Source organism: Acromyrmex echinatior, chromosome 3 (genome assembly GCF_024713525.1).
Source record: "Acromyrmex echinatior isolate Ae372 chromosome 3, ASM2471352v2, whole genome shotgun sequence".
NCBI lineage: Eukaryota > Metazoa > Arthropoda > Insecta > Hymenoptera > Formicidae > Acromyrmex > Acromyrmex echinatior.
Genome location: NC_141854.1, coordinates 14,712,119 through 14,735,269, shown reverse-complemented (window position 1 = coordinate 14,735,269; position 23,151 = coordinate 14,712,119). Strand labels below are relative to the sequence as shown.

Below are 23,151 nucleotides of genomic sequence, written 5' to 3'. Positions count from 1 at the left end.
AGTATATAACTTTACTTAAACATTTTTGACATTAAACCTTTTTGTCAGTGAAAATCCATTTAAGGGCACTCATTTAACGTCATTTGGAGTGTTTCTATCAAATTTCATGATAATCGGGCGTTGGACGTTTTCAAAAGTTCACCCTTTTCAAGAGTTATATATACCCTTTGCGTAGAGACGGATTCGAAATAGAATAGATCCATTGATCTTTCGCACACGGTGTGATCAAAATCCACATGTACGCGTTTGCCTCATAAACCTACCCGCATACAGGGAGCTGCATTCAGGGAGCATAATCGAGATATCTATCCTGGTGATAGACGAGCCAGATAGGAGTCGCGACGTGAGTCAAGTGACAGGTGGGATAACAAATGTCTGCGCCGAGACATCCAGCATGTATCTAAGCTTTGTCTCTGTCCATGCAATCTCTAAGTGATAATTATTACTCGGAGTGTGTGCCTGTACGGATACGTGATTTAGATGTACCTAATATCATAAAATATTAGTATTAGGTACATTGCGTAGAATATGTAACTAACCATATATGATTGCATGATTCAATTTGCATGAATCATTTATTGCACAATTTGATGATTTAATTGACGGGATCATTCACGTAATATCATAGAAATAAATGATTGTTTCAGGATAAAAATTAATAAAATTTTGAATACGTTGCAAAAATGATATAAAATTCTGATACTGACAATCACTTCAATACGATCGCGATACATGTCAAGTCTGAATTTTTCAATAAAATGTTGGATTTTCGATATATTTTATATATTGCTCACAACGAAAATAATTGCACGTTTAACAAGTTATTCAGTTTTCCTATTTGATTTTTAAAAAATATTTAATACTTTAATTTTAATTTTGGCATTTTATTATTTATTACTGTTAATTTTTTAATATTTTGTTCCTTATGATTTCTTTATTATTTACATCAATTATGAACACAATGTGACGTAAGATATTCTCATTAAAACTATAAATACGATATTTTTTTAAATTCTCAGTCGATTGATTTTATAAACAATGCTGTTTATCCTAAAACGTAACTTCAAGAAAATATTACGAAACTTGGTCTCCAGAATGAACGAACTGCATCATTTATTTACGCGCGACATCGTAGACAGGACACCTGTTTCTCGGCACTCTTCTGCAGCGTTGACGGAGACTGATTCGTTTATTATACTATAAATGGTTCATACGTTATCTTTTACGGCACGTATAATAATAAACAGAACATAATAATGCATTATTTTGCAATATTCCGATGTACATCAAACCGCATTTATACGTATATATATTTAAAGTAAAATAGTAGACACAAATAAACTTTCTCATTAATATATATATATATAATATATTTGTTTAACTCATCGAATTTAATGATAATTTTATTGATTATCTTGTAATATTTAAGTTATCAAAAAAACTTTACGATATTTCTTAACAGACAGATAAATAATCTTATTTTCTTTATTATTTAATAATTTGTTTTTTATACCATATATATTGATGCAATAGCGTAGAATTACATTTAAGAAATCCAGTTATGATCCAATTTTATTAATGATTTTATTATATAAATTTTTTAATCTAGTGTGTGTGTGTGTGTGTGTGTGTGTGTGTGTGTGTTTAGTATAAGATTACATTAAAATAGGATTTTAATGTAATTTCATTAAACTCTAATATATTATAATTTTAAAGTGACACAGTTCTTTTATAACATTTTTAAACATTTTTAAAATGATGAATTCTTAGAATATTCCTATATATGTAAAATAATTAGAAATATCACATATTGCTTAGACTTTTTAAATAAGTTAATCATTTAACAGGATTTTTATTAAGCCGATTTTCTTAATTTTAATTAATATTATTTGTGAAATAAATATATATTGATGCTACCTATTTTTTATCTAATACTTTCTTCTTATTTTATCGATTTCGTAACGAAATATTAAAGACGCGATTAGCGTGCAGTTATCTTGGACATCTTAACTTCAGTCGCTCCATCCTCGACCTCGCAGGACGAACGGGACACCTGCTTCCTGGTCCCTTCTGGCGTTGACGTCGACAGATCCGTTTATTATACCGTACACTTGATCATCACGCGATCCCACCAGCAGGTCCACCTTAACGCTTACTCGCATTACTTGCTCACAGGATCCTTGCAGCAGACTACAACAAGGATGTACGTACGCGTGCCCACACGCATACGAAATTAATATCATCAAGATTAGTGGGAGCGCCGACTAACTAACTGGCTGCTAGCAATTTGGATTATTCTCTTCGCTATACTGATTGTGGGGAGTCTTGCCATTAATTTTCCCGGTAGTCCTGAAATCGAAACGCGCGCGTATATTAGAGTAAACACGATTTTCTGGGATTTTCTGGGATCAGTCCGGTATATTTGTATCTTACGAAACGTACTTTCTCCCTTCCTGAAAAATCATTGTGCTAGTTGCGACGCTCGAATCTTTATAATGCAATTAATTTAACTTGAAAACGATAGTATTGATGTTATTTTTAAACTAACAATTATTTAAATAGTGTTTACAATATTTTTTTGTCACATTTTTTAAAATGTTGCGCTTTAAGAACATATTCTATTGGCTATTTCAACCTGCATTGGCTTTATGTTGATCTCTATCGATTAGTTTTGAAAATAATTCAATCAATTGTGTTAGAGTATTAAATTGGGATTTCGATTGTTCTTCAGCATACAGCAGTTCGTTTTTCAAAAACATTAATATTATTAAAAGAAAAGGACTGGAAAAAAAAGGATAAAAGATAATAATGAAAGTAAATACTTAATTGTATAATTAATTGCTTGCAACATTAATTTTAATTACTGTTTTTATTGAAATAACATGATAAAGCGATTTATATTCCCCTATAAAAGTTCAGAAGCTTTAGGTTGATACCAATAAGGGTATATAAGGGTACATATTGCAAACGGCAATAAAAATCCCGATAAAAGCCAAGGAAAAATTGTGACCGCCATATTTCCTGGACCCTGAGCTGACCGCTAAATTAAACTCTCAAATGTCCGCACCGTTCCTAGCCATTTCTCAGCACTCGCTGCACCGTACTTTGTTCTGCTTTGTCCCAAACATGGTTTGTAGAATGAGCGTCCGTAGAAACGAATCTGTGGAAACGATCGTACGGAGGCTTATCGAGACGATATTTGATTGTGCGAGATCGGCAACATCAAGCGTTATCGATTCCGAGCAATTGCGAACTTATTGCTCGAACGGCAAAACGATCGAGCGGTTTATCGCAATAAGTCCAGCGACAAATAGGAATCTTATCGACTGTAGGCTGGACCTGCTATTCGTGCACGACGAAGCGCACGAATAGACAGGAGCAGGCTACCGTGTAAGGAAACAGAGTGGAAAGCGGCCGGAACAGAGCGCTGCAAGCGGATCTTTGCGAGGGATATTATCCCGTGGGAGGAAGCCATCTTTTACGTGGTTGGAATATCAATGACGAACAGATAAAAGTATATCGCGATACTATCCAGCCAACAAATGCGTATTGGGAACCCAGAATTTACATACGAGTATCTATAGGGTGCTTTTAAATTAGTTACCATGGTAGCGGATGTTTCTGATGAAGCGCTGCATAGTAACTGTGGCTACATTTTCCTTTTATTTTTTATGTTAAAAGAATTTATAATATGAATATATTTCTTGTGCTCATGCATGTTAAATATGTATATATTTATCAAAGATAATACGTAAATATCATAAAACAAATGCTTGCATTTATAAAAGATAGATGCATACCATTCTTTCTTTAAATAAATGAAATGTTTTATAAACTTTGGTTAAGCAAAAATTTTGTTTACTAATATAATAAACATAATTTTATTAATATTGATTAAGAAATGATCACAAACGTAATGACAGCTTTCCAATATTAAATCTAAAGTTCTCGAAAGATGACAATTTTTGAATGATCCATGAATAAAAGAAAATAAATGAAAATCCATGATATTAAAAGCTTGTAATTAATTTCTGTTATAATTAAACACTTCCTCGATTGTACGTGTTATTTCTACAAGCAATTAAGCTTATGAATTAAATTGCACCCGTTGAATAAATATCATAACTTTGGTTTGCTATTGTTTCGCATTGTATGTATAGAAGAGAAACTTTAGAACACCTTATACAGGGTATAAGTATAAGTAACCCTGTATATATCTATATTCTTAGATATACACACACACGACTATATACACTACATATAAATATGTATATATATGTATAAATATATATATATATATATATATATATATATATATTTCTGCACGTTGCGGCGTGTATGTAATCTTGTAGCAAAAAGAGCCTCACGTTTCTCGAGCAAACCGGATACACAAAAAGTCTCATGGGAGTTGTGTCCTCCACACGTACGACTCTGCAAAATCCCACGTGACGCACCTGATTGCCTCAATTCGCCCGATTTTGCACCATCAGAGCGCAACTGGCACACTGTTAACGAGACAAGATGTAATTTGAAATACATTGGAAATCTTCGTTTATTTAAAAAAATGCAATCAACTTTAAATAATACTGTAATCCTTATACAGATATTTAAAGAAATAACTATGTATTTAAAGATTTTCACATAATTATCGCGAAAATTTACATAGAATAGGCAACAAAAGTTTTTGAAATTAACGAAATTAAAAATTTACATTTTATTTAATGCTTAAATATTAAATTATAAAACACTTTGTTAAATTAAACTTATAAAGTATAACTACAATAAAAAAACATGTATATATTTTTAAATATGTAATCATATATTTTAGAAGATCGTAATTCCAAATACTTTTTGCAATTATTTATTTATGTGTGTGTATGATTATGACTATATTTTAAATAGTATATTGTAAATAGATATAAGAAAATAATTTTCTGTGTACAATAGTTTTAGTATTAATTTTTGCTGACCTAATAAATGCATTATTATTTATCCAAGAGAATTGTCAGAGAATTTCCAATATTTTTGCTTGTTATTCTATTTAGCCGCAATTTTTTATTTTATTAAGCTTGTGAAGTATACGTATCCATTAAGGATTTATTGCGTAAAATATTCTGTCGGAAATACCCAATATTCTTGTCTAAGTTGCAATTTGGTTGCATTGCTCGCGATTGCATCTCTAGGATTGCTGAGAAATCGCAGCTCTCGGATTTGTCACAATGATGCCCGTCCTGTCTACCGATGTCGTCGTCTTCTTATGTAGTTCTCGGTTACGCTATTTCCGCCACTGAGCCGTCCCTCTTGGTCAGATAGTTATCATGACCGACAATACAAGGATTAGATTTTATCGAAACCTCGATTCTTAAAGACTATCGCAAATCGATGCCGATCTTGACCAACTATCCCTTTAGCACCGGAAATCCGGAAACCAATGTGCAGTAGACAAAGAAGTTTTATCGAATGCGAAATCAGTACGTGAGTGATAATATGTTTGATTCTTCCCGAGATTTACGAATGAAAACAATCATAAGTCAACTCAACATTTTTTATTTGAATTGTTATTGATTTCAATTGTTATTGATTTGATGCGAATGAAATGTAGCGAGAATAAATTTATAAATATAAATTTTTAAATTTTTTGTTATTTGTGTTATTTATCAAAGATCATTTACACTATAATTCTATGTTGCAATTTTACTTATAATTAATAATGATACGTTATATTGATAACGCGAATCATTAAACTTAATAATTAAAATAACTTACATAATACAAGATAACAATTCAATTATGAAAGATATAAATTGAGATATACACACATGAATTATCAAAATATTTATAAAAATTGTTTAATACTGGAACACAAAGCAATTATATATTCTCTACAAATGTTGACCATCATGAGAAATATCTTGGAAGCAACATCTCTGTTTGATCTTTGTTCCAAATCAAATCTAAGAATACTTTTTGTAGGAGAGTGCATGGGAGAGATATTTTGAATCGAAAGATTTGTATCACAAAAGGATCTCTCTCTTCGATCCGAGTTCGATCGTTTCGACGCAGCTGCAGTTGATTGTGATCGAACTGAGTTCCTTAGAGACTCGGCTTTGTTCTCGGTCTAATCATAGAATTTACGTTGCTTGATCGGTCAAAGGTAGCCGTGCAACTTGGGGTGCACACTCTTGCGCACCCACACACCTGAGTTCGACAGAGTACCGGTATCGGTGATGCTGTTTGCACCTCACAGCGACGCCCACTTGATATCAAAGGTCAAGCATTATGTACGACGTGGCCATGAGATAACCGTGGATATAACTCAGTCTTATCTTCCTTCGTTAAACCCAATTTACGCATACCTGGTAGGCGGGCTGAGTCTCGGATAGTAACACCAAGTACCGAACATGATATCATGTTTAGTACTTAATGCGTAAAATGACCATTTCAACAGCTTTCAATCAAAAGATATTTCTTAAAATATAAAATTGTAATCCGAGTACCACCATATACCATTTTTCTGAGAATATTTAAACAGTACTGATTGTACTATATATCTTTGGAGAATATATTATATTTATCTCACTAAGATATAATTTTTTTATTGAATTTGCTATTAAATTTTAATAATTTAATAAGTTTTTAAAAATCTCTTTTAGATCATAATATGTTTCCTTGAACCGTTTTCGAGTAAAATATTAAAATATTTTACTCGTACAATGTTTGTACTGTAATGTTTTGTTGTTAAACTGTCAATTGAAGTTTTTTAATTAGAACTTGAATAAATTATTGCAGTCCTCTTTGTTGCGATCGGTCATTTTACGTACATATTCCACTTTGACAAATCTGTGACTCAGTTCCATAACTTTATTCAAGTTGTGTATCAAATTGTGTAACAAATGCAAGAGCAAAAATATTTAAAAATCTTTGTATTTTACCTCGGAACGTGGATAAATTCCGCGCATAACGCGAATGCGAATGTTCTTTGGTCAACATGACTCCGTCTTTATTTCTGGGCACAGGTATGTGCGCTGAAAATACTTTGCGTATTATAAACCGCACATTTTATCGATAAAACTTATTTCTACCAAGTAACCATAGTGGAAAAGTTTTATTCAAATTCCGCTATTTGACATTAAATCCACATCCATTATATTATGATTTATCGTATTATAGGATATTATTAGAATACTATTGAAAGCTAATTGAAAAATAATTAATACACAAATGATTTTTTGAAGATTGTTTATATATTTTATCTTAACTTTTTATTAAATGCTTTAAAAGGTACATAACAATTTGATTAAATTATGAATTATAAGGTAACTTTGGTATATATGATGCACCTATTAAAAACCAATTAAAAACTTAATTTATTAAGTATTATTATAAGATAAATATACTATATCAATAAAGATTTTATACTGTTTACTGCTATAAACAACACATTAGAAAGGTAATATTTTTTTATATTTAAAGAAAATCTTTTTAAGATCTTTGCATTTTTAGCGTATATCTCTTAGAAGTATAATATACGGCTCAGGAAAAATGTACGAATAATGCTTAGAAATAAGATAACATGTAAAATGTGTTTACAAAGTTTTATTAAAGAATAAGGATGATAAATATATATAGTAAGTAATAGATAATAATTCTAATCTTTTGTATATATAAGTGTTATATTGAGTTTTTATTTAACACATTTATTGCATTTAATGCATTAAACAATTTATATCTTTGTTTATTTGGGCATAAATCTCGCCCGCTAAAAATACTGTATATTCCATTGAGGTGGGATATACAAAACATCAAGTTGAACAAAAAAAAATATAAGAATTATATAATAGTATAAGAGCTAAGCACTTACATTTTGCTATACTTTCCTGTTCCTTCGATATTCATTTTTTATTATCCTTCTACATTTATGTATCTAAATAATTATTAAGCCTTTTGCTCCCTACAGTAATCATTTTATGTAGATTATGATATATGGTTGTACTACTTACTCCATTGAGAAATCGATTCAACTGACATCGATTTCATGAATATAAACAGTAAAAAAACTGAAATTATAACACAGTACTAATATAACGAAAAGACATTTAACAAAGTGGTTGCGTGCAAATTACCTCCATTCCTTTTATTTCTGCGATAAATTTTTTATTTCGATATTTACATCACGTGAGGATGCACGACACATTATGTTATTAGCTGTTCTTATTTTTCAATTGGAGTTAATTTATCTCTAGAAATAATAATAAGTCTGCAATAATTAATAAATTTAAAAGCTTTTTTCTCATAACAGAAGACTTATCTAATATCTAAATAAAGGAAAGTTAATTCGACCGTGATCATAGTTCTTCCTCTTAAAATGTGAAATTTTTTACATTTTCCGAGATTCTATAAAATTATCCATCGTAGTCTCAATATTTCCATGATTCTGAAGGGAATACGGTGGCTATTCTAATTTATCCCGGGCTGTCATAACTTACAGACCGCAGAACATAGCATCATAATTCACTGATTCAGCGCTTCGTCAAGTGCTTTTCTTACCTCCTAGCATCCCATCGAAAAAAATGGCAGATATCATCTAGTCAGTATCATTAGATCCTATGTTCCGCATCTTCACAAAGAAATCCAATTCATTCCGGACCTGAAATAAAAAGTTTTGACAGCAGCCGGTACTATCGATGAGAATGCAGGAATTGTACTATAACTGGAAGTATCTTTACTCGCAATGACCATCGACAATTTTAGAGAAGTACTATTGATTCGGATCGCGTTGAAATTAGTTGCATTCGTATTGGGCGCGGAAAAGCACACGGGGGTTCTGAGGCAGAAACGAGCATTAGCTCTCAAACATGTCCGCGGTAGATTTCCCCGCGGACACTAATCACACATTGGCATCGAGGTATTAGCCGCAAGCTCATGGGAGAGGTAGTGTAGGTTTCCGGCTACCGACGATCAATCGACCATATAATGCATTTCATACCTTCTTTCTTGCTTATAGTTAAAAAAAATATATGTTCTCGTACTTTCGAGAAAATTTTAAAAAATTTCGATGAAAAGACTTAATTTATTTTTTTTTTTGCTCTTCTTTTCATAAGTTTTTTTTTTATTTAAAATTTAAAATAGCTATTTTAAATTTTTAGTGTGCGAACGATTATTTTTGATATAAGAAACTGACTCTTCCTTTACAATTCTCCATGCAGCCTTTCGGCACCACAATGTCCTTCGTAGCTATCAGAAATACCTACGTATGGGGCATGCATAATTCGCGTCTCGAACGACTCGAGCATTTCACACGACGAATGTCGCGCGAGTATAATCCGGAGTCCAATTAGCGATAATTACGGCGTGAATTGGGAATTCCTAATGGTAGGTATCCCCGTTAGTTCGTTCGTTCGTTTGCGCTCACCGTGATTTTTGTAGACGGCGTAATTCGAAGCTGTAATTAAATTTGTTCCTCGCTTATACTAACGATTCGTTCGTTTACACGAATTGAAAGAATTTTAAGTTACGTTTTATCTCTCGATATTGTATGTTTGTTGTTTCTTGAGATTGTTTCTAGCTGCAATCATAATCACGAAATACGGAAAAAAATGTTGTCGTATTTCAATTTAAAACTCAAGCTAATTTTCGTCTTCCGCATGATTTGGATATTGCTATTGTGAGTTATCCTTGGTGTTGGAGGGAGAGAACAACGGAGAATTAACGTATAAATTGGTTAATAATTCGGCGCATTGGTTTACAATCTATATCGTGTTGGCATTAGCATTAAATCTCCTAACAATGATCATTTTGTTCAAACCTATGAATAATTCTCTTCGATTTGCGCATACGTGGTTGACATTAAACGTGTGGCTATTCATATTGCATATTTCGTATTATATGTATCGTATCAATTTGTGTTTGATATTTTGTTTATAACCTACTTTCGAGATCTCTCTTTAATTTTCTCCTCGATTTTATTATATTTTCTGAATTACGAGTAAGCTTTCTGTAACTGGAGAGTAGTCTCATTAATTTTTAAAAGTATCGATATATTACAAACTAGTCACTTCAGTACATACTTATCGTGAAAATGTCTGATAAAAGTGCGCTACGGATATCATTTCGCTATTATTTATTTTGTATTATTACGAGATATTAAAATAATGTTTCAGTTTAACAATGTCACTTGCTTTGATGAAGTCTCTGTAAAATGATCCGACAAAGCAGTTACTTTGAATAAAACATGCTGTTTAAACTAATTCAGGAAATTACACTGGTTTGCGACTCGACACAGTCGTAGAAACTATCGCCATTCGGACTATGTTACGGATACACTTGGGAATACCGGGCGTGTTACCATGGAGCTTAATAATTTACTTATTAATTATTAATCTCAATTCGCATACGACACGTGTGGAATAATCGCGACAATTACATTGTGTCTCACGCGTGCATTGGTTCTGGCAAATTATTGAAATTATTTCATTTTTTATTTGGTACATTGCTATAATTTTATTTTATTTATTAATTACGAAAATATTTATAGCTTTTCTTATCTAGCTGCATAGTTATCGCTGCAACAATCAATTTAAATTAAAGCTAAAATTTTAAAATAATTATAAACTATGATTTTAATCTAATTGAAAAAAGTTATTAAATACAAAATTAGAAAATGTTAATAATTATAAAGTAGTATTCATGAATCTAGTCACAGTTTAAATAAATTATAAATGTTTAACGCGCGTCATCACATTTCCCGATGATCGATAGTTTTAATAATCGGAAGACATCTTCTACATATATTTTCAAAATCGATTCCGAAAAGGGACGAAATAACTCGCCAGTGATAATGTGGAAGCAGACATGGATTGACGTTAGCACCTTGACGAACGAGGTCATTTGTAGACACAGACATTACAGCGACCCGGTCGATGGACGGCGAAAGGATGCGTGGGGGCAGTTTGCAGACGGTGATTTAAAGGTCTATGAAGCGATGATGCCTTAAGATTACTTACTCGCCGGAACATAATTTCCCGGCTCCCGACTGCGTCTTCATGCTATAATTTACAGAAGCTTGCTGGCAACATGTTAAGAATGTCACTTCCTTCGTTTGCGTGTATGGAAGGCACGCGAGAAACTTTATTTCAAATAAAACAACCTCGATTTCCGAAAATCCCTAAATTACCTTTAACGACATAAGAGATTAATTTTTGTCAGTTTGTTTAATATTTACCACGCACATATCTAATTGATTAATTTATATTGTAAAGAAATACGAGACATACAAAAAAATTAATTTCATGTATTCGATTTGTTTCCGTTTATTTTTATCTTCTTTAATTCTTTGGAAAATTATTCCGCTAATTATTTCCCTTAATAAAGATTCAGTCTGTATATCTCGAGTTACATGGGGGTTTAAAATGAAATATTATATGCAGTTGTGCTTGAAGCAAGACTCCTTTTTTGATTAGACAAACTTAATACGTTGGTTCTAACATTCCAGACCATTCCGTTATGTATCGGGTTGCACGATTCGCAATTATGCATTCAACGCGGTACCATGCGTTATTCAATGCGATATTGAATATCACGTTACCAAACAAAACATTGCGGAATATCGGGATTTCCTCGAGTAATTGGAAGGCTTGTTACCGAAACTATTACCGCGATCGCATTATAATTACACCCTCTATGCTCAGTGCCGCGTTGCAGGTTTATCATAATTTCGTACACGCCATAAATAGGAAACCTGTTAATTGAACGTGACCGTTATTAACTTGCGACGCCATTAACTTTACGATATCTTAATTATCTTTAATACTTACTATTTTACAAAAAGAATCTTAGATTCTTACATTTATATATTTACATTTTAATATATTTGAAAAACCCTTACAGTTAATATAATTTACTTATCTTACTTTTTATGTGCTGACAATTATTAAGAAAATGTCAGATATTTTTAATTTTAAAAATCGTCGCAGATACTTATTTTTGCACATTTTTGATTTGTACATTTATTCATATTATTGAAAATATTATCATATTTGTACATTAAAAATGAATGTGTAATATAATTAAAATTGATATAAATTTTATTATATTACAGATTTCTATATTATTTGATTATATACATTTTTTCAGTTCGATAGCTTTTTATGTTCATCTCAATTTTTAATACTAAAATTAAATCTAACAAATTTTGATTTTAAAACATTTTTGTTCTACATCAATTTTAATAGCAAAATTTTTTAGTGCAATATCTCTATTTCTATAAATTTTTGATTTCTCTATTGACTTCATGGAATCTGGTTATGAGGTTTATGTATTAAGACGTTACTGAATGATTAGTTACAGTATTTATCCTTTGATTTCTGTTTAATGCAGAATTCTTATTTTGTCTATAGATGAACTAATGATTCATCCGGGATGATTTAAAGGTACCAAAGAAGGACAGAGATTGAATAGTCAGTAGAGAAAGAGGCGCGGATCTTTAGCGATAGAACGGCATATCAAACTTTTGGCAACTCGTAACTATCGATCGATTGAAGCTTAGATGGTGTCCAGTCTCGACAACCGAGGGATACGGAAGGTCCTTGATGAGGTCCCCGAGAGTCGACTTCAGTCTTTCCCCTCCGATCGTCTCTTCCATATCGAATCTGTCACCAGTTACACGAACTCTGCGACCATTCGTGTCTATCATAGTTTCTTGTTGATAGCCACATCGAGTATGACCCGAAGTGCGGAACTTTTCATTCGCTTACTGCCAGAAAGTAGCATTTGAGATTTGATAACATTGTTGTCTCTTTTCTTTTACAGCACATTGTGAAAGTTTTGCGTCAACTTAATCGTAATGTAAACGAAAATTTATACATCTTTCAATAATATATTTTTCTTTATTAAATAAATTGACAGACAAAGGACAAAATGACTAATAATTAATCTTCGAATAAAAGTTAAAAGTTTAACCGCATAAAATTCTGCTAGCATTTTTACATAGTGAAATGAGATAAATTAATTTAAAATTTTTGTTAAGTACTCATCTAATCGAAAATATCAATTTTTTGTTACAGGATGTTGCTTTGTAACCTTTTACACTAGAAAAGCGGCTTTGGCAGCACAGAACGCTCTTCATAACGTCAAAACCTTCAGTGGGGTAAGTAAATAACGAATTAAAAAACGCTAGATCACTATAAATATATACACGTGCGCATGAGTTTGTTAAAAGTTTAAACAAAGAGTGAAATTAATATGATAAAATTTACAATAAATTTTTAACTATTAAAACTTACGTGTAGCAAATTAATTACAAATTTAATGTGAAGAAAGAACCGTAACGATTATTTTGCAATGTGAGTGAATATTATAAAACATAGTTATGATACGTATTACAATGCCTGTATTATAAATATGTGCGTTGGCTTCACGATGATTATCTTTCAAACCAAACGCAAGTTTAGTCACCTCTGATCACAAATCATGTTGTTGCTGCATGTATCAATATTGTTGACGATAGAAATGTTTAGATAGCTTCAACGTATGCCAAGTACCGAATCAATTGCCAGACGCATTCGCTTAGCTGAATAATGAACGTTTACGCAGATAATTATCCGAGTGCTGATGATTGACCGAATAATGAATATTAATATAGTTGATCATTCGAATAAATTATTCAAATCATTCTGGCGGCTCGATGAATCTTCGAGTAATTATCACTACAAGTGAACAGTCTGTCGCAAACAATGTCTATTTATATTATTGGAATCATGTCTGTTTTAAGTAATCGACACATTCTTTCCTTGATCTAAAATAAAATAATGTAATTGCTTCAATATTAAAATCAAAAATCAAAACTCTGGAATCTTAATTACATAAAAAATAAAGTAAAATTAAATTAGTGACAGAAAAATCATATCTATAATTATCATTATTCTTTTTAGTTTCTATTAGTTTTTATCAGTGCGATAAAAACACCAATTAAAATTACAAGAATAAGACTTGTAAGCAAATGAATGTTAAAATGTTGCATATTTATAAATGATCATTATTCGTCATTACGATGCTACTAAGAGCTAGTAATAATTTGTAAAGCTACGAAATTTATGCACGGTATCAACTGCAAAATGAGTGCTAGAGCTTAATAAAATCTGGTATTAAAAATGGCGATTTTAAATAGAACAGAAGGACCATAGTGTATACAAATGAGAAAATTTGAACAATCTTCTCTCGTCAACGCTAATTGATTTAACTGGAACATGGATTAGAGAAAATTTTAAATGACGCATTTTTAAGCTTCTCTCTTTTTCGAATATCCGAAGCTGGCAGGCTCCATTATGAAGCTCTCGATCCTCTTTTCGATTCGAGATAACGTCGTCCTCGCCCGCTTGGAAAAATATTCCGTCAGAAAAGCAGCTTTCCTTTCTTTAGGTTTGGCATCCCGTCGATTACAGGCGACCGGAGGCCAAAGATATCGTTGGAAGTGAGCCTGCACGATAATTACAGTTTCCCTGGAAACTTTCGATGCAATTACGAGACGTCATTATGAGCATTTAACCGAGCAGGCCTGGCAATTCTGTCCTTCCTATCCTCCCCGCTTCCAGCCTGTAACTCTCATATACGTGTGCTTATGCCTGAATTTACGAGAATAATTATTATCGATCGAAAGAGCGAAAGGGCGTGTTGAATGTGTGACGATCCCTGCAAAGCCACGTGCGGATCGTTAATAATGTTCGATATGTTAAATGTGGCTGAATCGCAATAAATTGCATCAATTACATACACACATATATATGTGTGTGAGCGTGCGTGCGTGCGTGCGTGCGTGCGTGCGTGCGTGCGTGCATGCGTACGTGTGTGTGTGTGTGTGTGTGTGTGTTTCATTATATTAAATCTAAAAATTTTTCTTTCTATTAGCAGCATGAATTTAACAATGCACAGCAGTTGTTCTTTTAATTATGTATGTATATTTATGTAAATTATGGATATTATACTTTCTAAGAGACTCTGCATGTAATTTATTTAAATCTACCATGAGCATGATCTTTTTATTATTACTTTAATAATACATTTTTATGTAGCATATTTCATTACATTGCTTTGCAGTGCGTAATATGGTAGTTACAATTAGAGCATGATTATTATTATTATTATTATATTTCACATAAAATGATTAACTCAGCATTTGTATATTGTTAAAACAAAAATTTTTGAAATATTAAGTTAATGGAATGTTTTATTAATTACGGAAATAATAAATTACTGAATTAATGCTCTTATTATACGAATATTAAATTTCTTTTACTGAATTCTCGGATACTTCACATATTAAATCCATTTCTTACGTGTACAGTTTTGAACATGCGAATAATTTGAAATCATCATTGTAAAATATGTTTAAGAAAAAAAATTTTATTGACCCATCGAGCGAAGAGAAACAACAAGCTTTTCTTACACATCGTACGGCGGCAGCATCATCTTGGCATCGCTTCAGATATCTTTTCTTCTATAGTCAAGTTTAGTGAACCCATATGTAGAGCTCATACATTACGAACACACATACACATCATATAATCTTACATACTTTTATGAGTAATAGCTCAAAAAATAGTTGACAAAAATTGAAGTAAAATTTTATTTTTTTTTTTTTTAAACGAATACGAATAATAAGAATAAGATTAAGATTCACATAAATTTGTACAAATAGAGTGAAATAGTAAACAGGCTATGCTCATTTTCTTATTTTTCTTATCTTTAAAAAAAGGCTTTTTACTTTCAAATTTTGTGATTATAATACAATAGCTATAAATACACAATAGTTGTACTACAATGGCATTAAAATCCCTAAAAAACTGCCAGTATATTTTTCCATCGTAATAATATTGTAATATTTTTATAATGTACCTTTTTTACAAATTTCTTTTTTATTTAAAAAAAAAATTAATTGCAGTTACATATAATATTTAAATTTTTTCCAACAGACGTTTTCTTTTACAATATTAGCAATATAAAATAATATAAAATACTAATTGCAATTTCCAAGTGCAATATTGTAAGTACATAAAAAACATTACTATAATTATTACATTTAAATTTTAGAATATAATGAGGGAAATAAGAAAGAGATGCTGATAAGATAAAGATGTATAAAGAATAATATTAGAGATAATTATTTATTATTTTACTCGTTCAGTTTACTCGATGTTTTATACATTAAAATACTTCTTATCGATCTACTCACGAAAGTAAAACGCGATGGGCTCCACTCGAGCTTCCTTGCAAAGAAGGTCGCGTGCCATGAAAGAGTTCAAATCTGAGACTCTTATGCCGGCTGTTAATTAAGGGGATTAAATAGCCGGAAGTCAAGCAGTTGCTCTTCGAGAAAGAGCGCGCGATGGCAATATTCAATCGAAAATAGAGTGATAGAAAAGAAACTTGGAGAAAGGGGTTTCTCTGATGTAAAAAAAAAAAGAGAGAAAAAAGAGAGCGCAAACAAGGAAGCGGGACGTCCTTGAACGACGCATTAAAAAGAAGGAAAGGGGAAGGAAGAAGAAAGAGGGAGGGGAAAGACGAAGGGGAGGGAGAGGGAGGAATGAGAAGAAAGGAGAAAGAGGAATAAGAAGGAAGAGAAATGGTGAATTGCAGAACGACGTTTTCGCAATGAAAAGGGTTGACTGAGTATAAGTGGGTAGCTGAAAGGAGCAAGAGTCGAAAGAGGCGGCGGAACGAGGAGGACGCTCAGGGGGTTGAAAACTCCGAATGAGTGGAGAAGGGGGTAAAGAGATGAAGAGGGAAGCAGTGGTATAGGTGGGAGAAGGTAGATAGGGGGCGAATAGAGAACGGCTTGTGCATTTGAAGGAGTTTAGCTTTTCTCGTATCAGATTTCGTTTCCACGAGTGGCGTCGAGTTGAGAGGTCTGTGTTGGCTCGGAGAAATGACTCGAGACTGCGAAACCTTTCCCCTCTCTTTCTCTTTCTCCCTCATTCTCTTTCTCCGCTCACCGCTAGTTCCTTTAGTCACTCTTTTGCAATCTTCCCACCCAACTGCATCAATGCGTTTCGACGCTATCCTTATTTAGTGCCCAACGGCAGATTTACTTTGTACAGAAACTAACGAGAGATCCTGTCGTTCCCATACACAGGATTCAGGCAGATTTTGGTTTCTATAGTATTGTGATAGTTTTAGGTACAATGGTTTACAATTCAGAACTACATATCTATCTGCTGTACAATGCTCAAAATCATGTTCAAATGTCACGTTGTACTCGAAATACTTCGAATATCGTATTCGAAAAAATATGTTTTATTATTCATTGTAAAAATCCTTGTCTATTTTTGTTCCTTCAATGTCAATTCTATTTCATATATTCGCAAAATTCGTTAAAAAAATATTGCTTGCCACCTTTCCGTTGCGAGTAAAAATTTCATGCGTGTAAATCTACGTTGCATGAGAAAAAAATATTCACGTCTATAATTGAAATAGCGGAGTAGTACCCCGTGGCGATTTTGCGGCAAAGAAGGGGGAGGAGCACGTCTGGCTCGCAGCCGCGAAATTGGCGGAAAACCGTGGCGAATTTACAAGCATGCATACCGCCCTCGCAACAATGCGTAATATTATTAAAGCGCGACGGGACGAGAGATATTGGAGCGTTAGTAGGCAAGGTACAAATGGAAAATGAAACTATTATACGATGAACGCTCCGTCGCGATCGATGAATACGCGGAAATTGTGAACAGAAAATTCTTTGTAATCGATCGTATCAATCATTCTTTTGGAAGATTTATAAATTTAAGAATGTGAATTTTAAGAATAAGAAATATTGCAGCTTTTACATAGGAATGTGGAAGAGAATAGCTTCTTTTTTTAAGATATCAGTTGCATTTGAGTAAACGTCTCTTATATTTAAATATATTGAATTTTATATTTTTAATATACTTCTGTTATACTAATTTAATGTATTTTGTTATCCTAATTTTACATTCTTTATTCAATATTTAGATGAAGTCGTTAGATAAATACACTAAAGAACATTGAGAAGAAATTGAATTAGCATTTTGGAAAAATACTTCTTTAAGATTTTAATAAATTAAAAAAAATTATTGAAAAAAATAATTTTTCATATTAACACATCACTAGTGATTCTTTTGAAAGATGTAAGAATGGCAAAAATATGAACATAATTATCTAATTATCTAACATAAAACAGACGCAATTTAATAGCATCTTTTATTAATTTCTATAAATATTAGAAATTGTTTTTGGTTCCATAGAACGTTCTAAATAAAAAATAAGTCTGCAAGAACTATCAAGATCAGGATGGAAAAATAAAAAAGACATCCAAGTTGGTGGCGGAAACGAAAGTAGCCTTCCTTCCTTATTCGACGCCGACCAGTCTCGTATGGAGGGTTCTAAAATATTCAAGATAACCCTGAAGTCAGCCGGACATTAACGATCAATATCGATGGAATGTCTACTGTGTGTCTAGTGAAATTCGAAATGCACCATCTATATGTTGTATGGGTTTGAAAGAGTCGACTGAGAGAAGGACAAAGAGGAAGCAAGAGGGAAATTCAATAAACCGCTATGACACACTCGATAATTCACATTAATAATACAGTCCATTCGCTCGATCGCACATATGCAGATATATGCATGATGCGTGCACAGCTGTATTGTCGCGATAACGCGATGAGTCACGCTGTGACACTTTCCGTAAAATAACGGTAATCGATGCAGCCTTTGCGCGAGCATTGCGGTGACTCCGCTTATTTCACGACACCTGCCACATTCGGTGAGGCAATCTTCGAATATCGATATTCTGTACTGTATATTATTTCGCGGAAACGAGGAATTAAATTGGACAATCTTACATTGATCTATTAAATCAAGCAATAAAAAATAAATGAAAAAAGATATGATTGGGTAGTCACCTGGTCATCCACAAAACTTTTACCCATAGATTTTATTTTATCACGTGCGGTTAGAAGCAGTTCAAAGTAATTTTATCATTTATCGTCACACTGAAAAAAAGTCTGTAATAATAATTAAACCTCGGTGGTTAGTAAAAAATAGTTATTAAAGTTTTAGTAAAATAATTTTAATTAGATATTCAGATTAATGTAACCAAAACCAACTATAAACATTAATTTTGTTTTTCTAAATATTATCTTACTTTTTTAATTATTGAATGATTGCTATTATGTTTAGTAATATTTACTAAATATTGCAATATTTAGTAAACAAAATACATTTAATAGCTATTACCAGACTTTTTTCAGTGCGCAAAAACAACTTTAAAAAATAAAGCAATTAACTATTATATTATTAATCGCGAAAGTGTATTACAAAATAAAATTTTATTATTCAAATAATTCTCTCTCTCTCTCTCTCTCTCTCTCTCTTTCATTTTTTTATGTATTCACATCATATTTGAAATATTGATTTATAAAAAATTTTATTTAACAACAAATTATTTTATATGTATAATAATTTTTAAATTGCCAATTTTTAATTAACATTATAAATTGTACTAGATAAACTACGATATTTAAGTGATATAAAAATTGAGCGTTACATTTTCTGCAGTTCAAAGTTACAAGTGCAAACTTCAAATTATGAAAAATATGTTTTACGTATATTAACGAATATTAAGCATAAATTATCATCCAATTTTAGTCAATAAACAGCGGCAATTTAATCGTCAATTTTTGATTTATTGACACATGGATTTCGTCGGATATGCGATTTAATGAAGCACGACTGCCAGGCAATTAAATCGGACATTTACTGTATACAATCAATATATTTCAATTGAATAATATGACTTTATGACTATGGTACAAACCTACAAACAGGACAGACTCAAGTATTAGCGAATGCCCAGCAGGTAATCAAAAATAAATCAACTATGTTCGTAAAGTAACGGGGACTCTGACTGTTTCTATGTCTTTTTTGTTTAAAGCTTCAAAGATGAAGCAAAGGAACAAGAGAGGCGATAACACGCGAACGAAAGAAGGCTTGACCCATATATCCGCCTTAAATAACACTAATGGTTTTAGTCAGTCGGTTTCTCAATCGTTATACCCATCATGCATTTCTGTGCCAAGAAATCGATTTTCACTACCGACTAACATCTGCTATTAGACATTCATCAATAAGGGAACGTATGAATATTTGTATTATAAATTGATGCTTAATTTAAAAAAATATTTCATATTGAAAATCAAAAATTTAATGAATTATAAATTTCCATCAATAGTCACCAAGGAAATGAATTATATTGTTAAATTGTCATGATTGCAAAATTTACAACTAAAAGAAAATTTGATAATCTAAAAGCGTGAATTAATGAAATTGTTGAAAATTATTACTCTTTGTTGTCATACATACATGATATTATACCATACAGCATTCTGCACAAGTTTAATTAATTAATAAACAAAATCAGAAATTTTATATGCATCACAAATTCAGAAATGTGACAATAATGATTTGATCTCATTGTTCAGTAATCCAAAGGAAGAAAATTGAATCATAAAACGTACTAAACATCAGAATGAAGATATATGAGATGCGTATAAATGTAAAAAAAGTCGTAAACTGAATAATTAACTTCTTCGTTCTATACGCTTTTTATACCTTTCTGTCGCATTCGGTCGCACCTTGGAGAGAAAGATGACGGGCCGAGCGTGTATAATTTGTCGCCAATTAAACGGTTTATCTCGTGCCTTTTCTCTTTTTTTTTTTTTTTTTTTTTTTTTTTTTTTTTTTTTTTTTTTTTTGTTCGCAGTCCTTCTGCGACGCCGAACGCAATTGTTGGCTCAGAAAAACGGAGTCATCGACCGTCTGGTGCGGGCGCAAAGAACCGGAAGCGCTTCCACTTCGCAGAGGCGAATGTCGTAATCGCATAACGACATCGTATGATTCTCCGAGGCGCTAACGAACACCCTCTATACTCCAACCCTCGACCTGCCATTACCCTGTGCACGCTGCAGTAACAAAAAATAATGGACGTCATTATCGGTCCGAGATAATGGTCGCGGATGAAGAGGAGAAAGGGCAGCAGGTGGAAGAGAAGCGCGAAACGACGATCGACGGATGGATGTGAAGAAAAAAGAAAATGCCGATCGGCGAAAACGCCCATGCCAACGACAATCGCGCTGTTCCTGGGATCGTTTCGATTTTTTGCTAGACTGTGCATTCGAGCTCGTCACGAAATTCTCGCTCAACACTGAATCGGGTGAGGAAAAGAGAAACGTCTGTGTGATTTTTAAAATTTGGGATGTATTAGGACAGAACTGTCCTAACGGAATTTATTAATTACTTAGTGCATAATATCTAGAGACTACAAACTTAAAAATATATAAACTTAAGAAAGAGATTAGTTCATTTATTCAAAGCTCAATTCGAGGTATTTAGTTTAAACATTTCTGATATTATTATTATACAAAATAATCATGCTTGATATAATGATTATTTCTAGGTGTATTAATATCTAAATTAAAAACTTGTTTAAATTACAACAAATTTGCTTTTTTGTGAAATTAATTTTTTGAACATGTATAACTCACACATAATACAGCCCTTACTCAAACCATATAAAACATATATAAAATACTTTGCTAAATTAAACTGTATTTTTTGTATGATTAAATGTTATTATTAATATAATATAATCAACAAATAATCTTTAGATATCGCAAAATAATTTTAAAATAAATAATAGAAAAGATAGAATGGATAGGATAAATAATTGTTCAATCACTTCTGCGAGGCATTTAATTAACACTAATTAATTAATTAATAGCTATGAGTATTCGCAAATTACCATGCGAATCACTTTTTTTACTCAAAAACATGCACTTATTTTATTTAAAATACAGAATACTAAAAATAGCAAGCAAGAAATAACAAAATGGAGGGAAAAATAATATTCAAGTTTTCAATGCATTATTATTTAAGAATTAAATATATATATATATATATATATCTCACAAGCAATAATTTTTCAATAATTTTCATTCCATCAAATAACTTGCACCCAATGCTTGCATTGGTGAAATAGGAAAAATTATACGTTTAAAAGTTGATTGTCAGTATTTCATCATGGAAGGTGGCAACGAGTTGCCTGACATTCTGGTGGGATTGCAAGACGTAGCGTGAACTTTCGCGAGTTGGTCGGTAGGTGGTCTAACGAGTGTGAGAAAAAAATAAATAAATAAAAGGCGGAAAGCAACGAAAAAAGAAACGCGGAAGAATTCGATTTGCGTCGCGGTGCTATGCGGGCAGCAACAGCGGGCTCGATTATCGTCACGAAAACGTCGCGCGGCCGTGCGCGTGCGGCCGCGAGCTAAATTGCGTCCCATTTCTCAGCAACTTTTTCAATTTGTCGCGGCTCGGGCAACTAATTACCGGCCAAAATGACTTTTGCCTCGCTGCGGATGGTGGCTTTAGCATCCACGATAGCAACGGCGACGGCGTCGATGTCGATGTCGATGTCGCGGCATGGACCGACCGATTTTTCGAATACGCGATCATCAACCTTGGTATGACGTATCGTGTGACATGACCACGTGCGAATGGCACATTTGATGCGAAATCAATGAGACAAAAAGAGAGACAGAGAAAGGAAACTCGCGAAGCGACAGTTTGATTACGTCTACTCGGACTTGGCGAGGCCGCGAGCGAATTGAACGGGAGATTTTTACTGGACCGGTACGGCGATAACGCTTGCAGGTGCCGTAACTGTTATCAGTGGAGTCGTTAAATGCGTGGTATTGACGTGCTCGCTTTTTGGAGATTAACGTTTCGCAGTATCGATTTGTACAAAGCCGGCGCTCGTGGGGAAGTTTGTTGATTGCTCGTTACACCCGTGCGAATTGAAAAGAGATGAATGAAAATAATGGAAATATTCCCTCAAAACAAAATATAAGAATATTCTGGTTGAGATAATTTTAAGTAATTTTTTTTTTTTTAGTTTTAAATACTTTTTCTAAGACAATGTCTGTTTATGTGTTATTACGCTTTAATTCAGATTTAGGAAATGGTGCTAGTATTCTCAAAGGTGCACTGTATAGCAATATTTATTTTGCACGCTGTTATAACTGCAGTTGTAATTTCATACTGATTTCTATGTTCTGTTATTTTTAATGGAATTTCTCTGATACA

The 23,151-nt window shown here is 32.5% G+C and overlaps 1 protein-coding gene across 21 annotated transcripts in view; it reads left to right on the top strand.

The window, feature by feature from the left end:
• The window catches only part of LOC105149436 (CUGBP Elav-like family member 1-A), a 562,295-nt gene that overhangs the window by 448,942 nt on the left and 90,202 nt on the right, over nucleotides 1-23,151 (top strand). For all 21 annotated transcript variants that reach the window (XR_846598.2, XR_846599.2, XM_087403816.1 and 18 more), the window contains one exon: nucleotides 13,062-13,144. Coding sequence is in view for 19 of the 21 variants with exons in the window: in XM_087403816.1 (XP_087259942.1) it covers nucleotides 13,062-13,144 (83 nt within the window). In the remaining 2 variants the exon portion in view is untranslated. The remainder of the gene's footprint in view (nucleotides 1-13,061; nucleotides 13,145-23,151) is intronic.